General features: G+C 59.4%; 1 protein-coding gene across 1 annotated transcript; it reads right to left on the reverse strand.

The window, feature by feature from the left end:
* Window positions 1–1726, reverse strand: HNRNPA0 (heterogeneous nuclear ribonucleoprotein A0). Its single transcript, XM_022588870.3, has one exon. It carries the CDS (start codon window positions 1424–1426, stop codon window positions 518–520), a length of 909 nt encoding a protein of 302 aa, XP_022444578.1. The 5' UTR covers window positions 1427–1726; the 3' UTR covers window positions 1–517.
* Between the last annotated feature and the right edge of the window lie 1853 nt (window positions 1727–3579).

The following is a 3579-nucleotide window of genomic DNA, read 5'->3' on the forward strand; positions in this document are numbered from 1 at the left end:
TACGGTCAAACACAATGATTTATTAAAAATAAAACGTAAAAATGATTTTTGTACATATGCTTCCAAATTTCGGGCATGGGATCCAAGGAGATTTCATAGAAAACGCTGTAGCCAGATATCAAGTCCTTACAACAAAGTAAACTAACCCGCCCAACCCCCGCCCAGGTTTTGCTACAGAATCAGCAAGTTCACTCCCTCCCCCCAAAAAAAACACAAATTAAAACAAGACATCTTGCTAGTATAAAAACGACCAAGGTCCAAGTAATAATAAAAAAATAGAGTCCATCAATGACTGTAACACAAAAATGTGTATGTGGGGCCAAGTCCATCTTCAGAGGGAGACAAGGGAGGTGGCAGGCAAACAGGGCAACACCCCCAAGGGTGAACAGCCTAAGAAGTGGCTTCCCCAAGGGCAAAACGGGGAAGGCGGTGGGAGGGGAAAGGACTTAGGAGTCGACCCTAGTTGGGCGGTTGAAAACAGCTACCCCTATAGCCACTCCCAGGCATTAAAAAAATTTTAGAAGGAGCTGCCTCCATACCCACCCCCACCGCCATAGCCACCTCTGTAAGGTCCACTGTTACTGCGACCTCCCCAGCTGCTGCCTCCTCCACCGCCGCCGCCACCGCTCTTCATGGGCCCATAGGACGACTGGTGCTGGCTGTAGCTACCGAAGCCGCCGAAGCCGTTACCGTAGTCGCTTCCACCGTAGGACGAACCGCCTCCGCCGCCTCCGTAGGCGTTGTAGCCACCGCCGCCGCCGTAACCACCGTAGCTGTTGTAGCCGCCGCCGCCCTTAGACAGGCCGTTCTGGTCACGACCACCGCCCCGACCCCGACCGCCCCGGCCACCCCGGGAGGAGCGGGAGCCGCCTCCGCCCCCACCGGAGTGGATATCCTCCTTGGGGACAGCCTTCTTCACCTCCACGCGATGGCCCTGGATCGGATGGAACTTGACCACCGCGGCCTTGTCTGCCGCGTCGTGATTCTGAAAATACACGAAGCCGAAACCACGCTTCTTGCCAGACTGCTTGTCGGCAATAATCTCGGCCTTTTCCACGGTGCCAAACTGCGAGAAGTGCTCTATCAGGTCGCCCTCGGCCACGTCTCCCTTAAGGCCCCCGACAAAGAGCTTCTTCACCTTGGCGTGGGCACCGGGCCGCGCCGAATCCTCCCGGGACACCGCCCGCTTCAGCTCCACCGTGTTGCCGTCCACGGCATGGGGCGAGGCGGCCATGGCGGCATCGGCCTCCTCCACATTGGAGTAGGTCACGAAGCCAAAGCAACGGGAGCGCTTGGTCTGGGGGTTCACCACCACCACGCAGTCCGTCAGGGTCCCAAAGGCCTCAAAGTGGCCGCGCAGGCCCGACTCACTCGTCTGCACGTTGAGGCCGCCGATGAACAGCTTACACAGCTGGGAATTCTCCATCTCCACGGCCCGGGCCTTCCCCCCGCCCTGCGAGCTCCGAGGTTTCGCCGTCGCCGTTATCGTTAGCTAAGGCTTCTTCACAGCTTGGGCCCAGCCGTCGCTGGAGCCGCCCCCGCCGGTCACCGACGGGGAAGGGAAGAAGGGAAGGGAAGGGAAAGAGGAAGAGAGGAAGGGGAAGGGAAGGGGAAAGGTGCCGGCTAGAGGGCGAGCCGAGGAGAGTTGAAGGCAAGCGAGGACGCCGCTACCGCCACCTCCGCTCCCTTATCTGGGCACCACACAAAGAGGCCGCTGAACGCGCGCGCACCCTCGCCGAGGCGTGCGTCACCGCGGACGTACGACAGCCCAGGGCTGCCCGCCAATCCCCGCCTCGCTCTCATTAGTCCCGCCTACCGCGCTGCCGCGCCGCTCTAGGTCACGGACTCCCCGCCCTCCGCGGTCTATTCAAGCCCTCGGCCTACGCTGCTCCCACCACCGCCTCTACCGCCCCGTTTTCAACCCCAGGATCCTCAGTTCGCCCTGACTAGGGACTCTCCCTGCACTTAGCGAACCTTTGCGATTCATTTGCCCCCAGCCCCGCGGCTGTTCCCGGTGATTTTCCCCCTCCCCTAGCCGTGTCCCCTCGCCAAACTCCGCAGTGGCGTTCGCGCCAGCCCCTTGAGAGACGTGTCAGCTCAGCCAATCACGGCGATCCGCTCGCACCCACTTCCGTTTGCGGCAGCTGCTGGACGGGCGCGCTCCCCGGTGCGCGCTGGCCCCGGCGCCCCTAGCGTGCAGAGCTCGCTTGCCACCCCCACGCCTCCTCCCGCGCTGGGCTGGCCGCGGGGTGGGAAATGGGGGAGGGGTCGAACAGGGGACGCGCTGGGGGACGTTCCCAACGGATGCGGCCTGGGGCGGCACGCGCGGGCTTTTTGAAAACTTGACTGTTGGGGTTGGGGGTCCGGATTTATTTGCCGTGTTTCGGTCGGGCCGCTACACCTGGCGTCCTCGCCCCTCCCGTCCGCACAAAGATGGAGGGAAGAGGCCTAGTCGGGGAAGGCAGTTATTAACCGTTTATAGTGGGCCAGAGCGGCGATTAGACTAAAACGCCGGCACGTGGCCCTGCGCAAAAGAGAGCCCGAGGCCATGTGAAGGACAGCAGCGCGCCTCCAGACTTGCCGACCAAGGCGTGGCGCGAAACCCCCGCCACCCCTAGGCCGTCCGTGAAGCCCTCCCGCGACACTCCTCTCGGTCTCCCTTCGCGCATTCAGACAGAGGACATTTTCATATTACCCCAGTGTACACATATTTTTTTCTTTTTTTTTTTTCTCGCGGTACGCGGACCTTTCACTGTTGCGGCCCCTCCCGCTGCGGAGCACAGGCTCCGGACGCGCAGTCTCAGCGGCCATGGCTCACGGGCCCAGCCGCTCCACGGCATGTGGGATCTTCCCGGACCGGGGCACGAACCCGTGTCCCCCGCATCGGCAGGCGGACTCTCAACCACTGCGCCACCAAAGAAGCCCGGTACACATATTTTTATATGTTTACGTTATCTGTGCGAGCTTCCTTCCCAACTAAAACGTTAGGTTTTGGGGTGGTTTTTTTTTGCGGTACGCGGGTCTCTCACTGTTGTGGCCTCTCCCGTTGCGGAGCACAGGCTCCAGACGCGCAGGCTCCGGCCGTGGCTCACGGGCCCAGCCGCTCCGCGGCATGTGGGATCTTCCCAGACCGGGGCACGAATCCGTGGCCCCCGCATCGGCAGGCGGACTCGCAACCACTGCGCCACCAGGGAAGCCCAGACGTTAGGTTTTTAAAGGAGTTTCCAATAGGACTGGGAGCCGAGAGAGTTAAACACATGAACACTGTATGTTAAGTATTACGCACCCCTGAGAACTGCCTTACGGACCCAGATGGGAATGCAAGAAAGTTACAGTGGCTTCCATTTATTGAACCTTTTGTGTGCCAAGCAAGATACAAGGAGTGCGACACGGTGTAAGACATGTGACCGAAAGCCCAAAAACCATGTGGTAAATTAGAAGAGGAATTCCTCACTGTATCCTGGAATGGAATGTATTCAGAAATGATTAAAGAGGTAGAAGTTGCACTGAATCGCAGAGTCAAAGGCTAGATAAGATTTCTATAGGGAGTTTATCTGAACAAAATCTGGAGGAAATTTA

This window comes from Delphinapterus leucas, chromosome 3, assembly GCF_059928025.1.
Source record: "Delphinapterus leucas isolate spDelLeu-1000000601 "Yukka" chromosome 3, BTC_Dleu_Yukka2, whole genome shotgun sequence".
In the NCBI taxonomy this organism is placed as follows: Eukaryota; Metazoa; Chordata; class Mammalia; order Artiodactyla; family Monodontidae; genus Delphinapterus; species Delphinapterus leucas.

Excerpts from the sequence above, each read along its gene's own strand:
- HNRNPA0 (XM_022588870.3), bottom strand. The coding sequence starts at position 1,426 with ATGGAGAATTCCCAGCTGTGTAAGCTGTTCATCGGCGGCCTCAACGTG.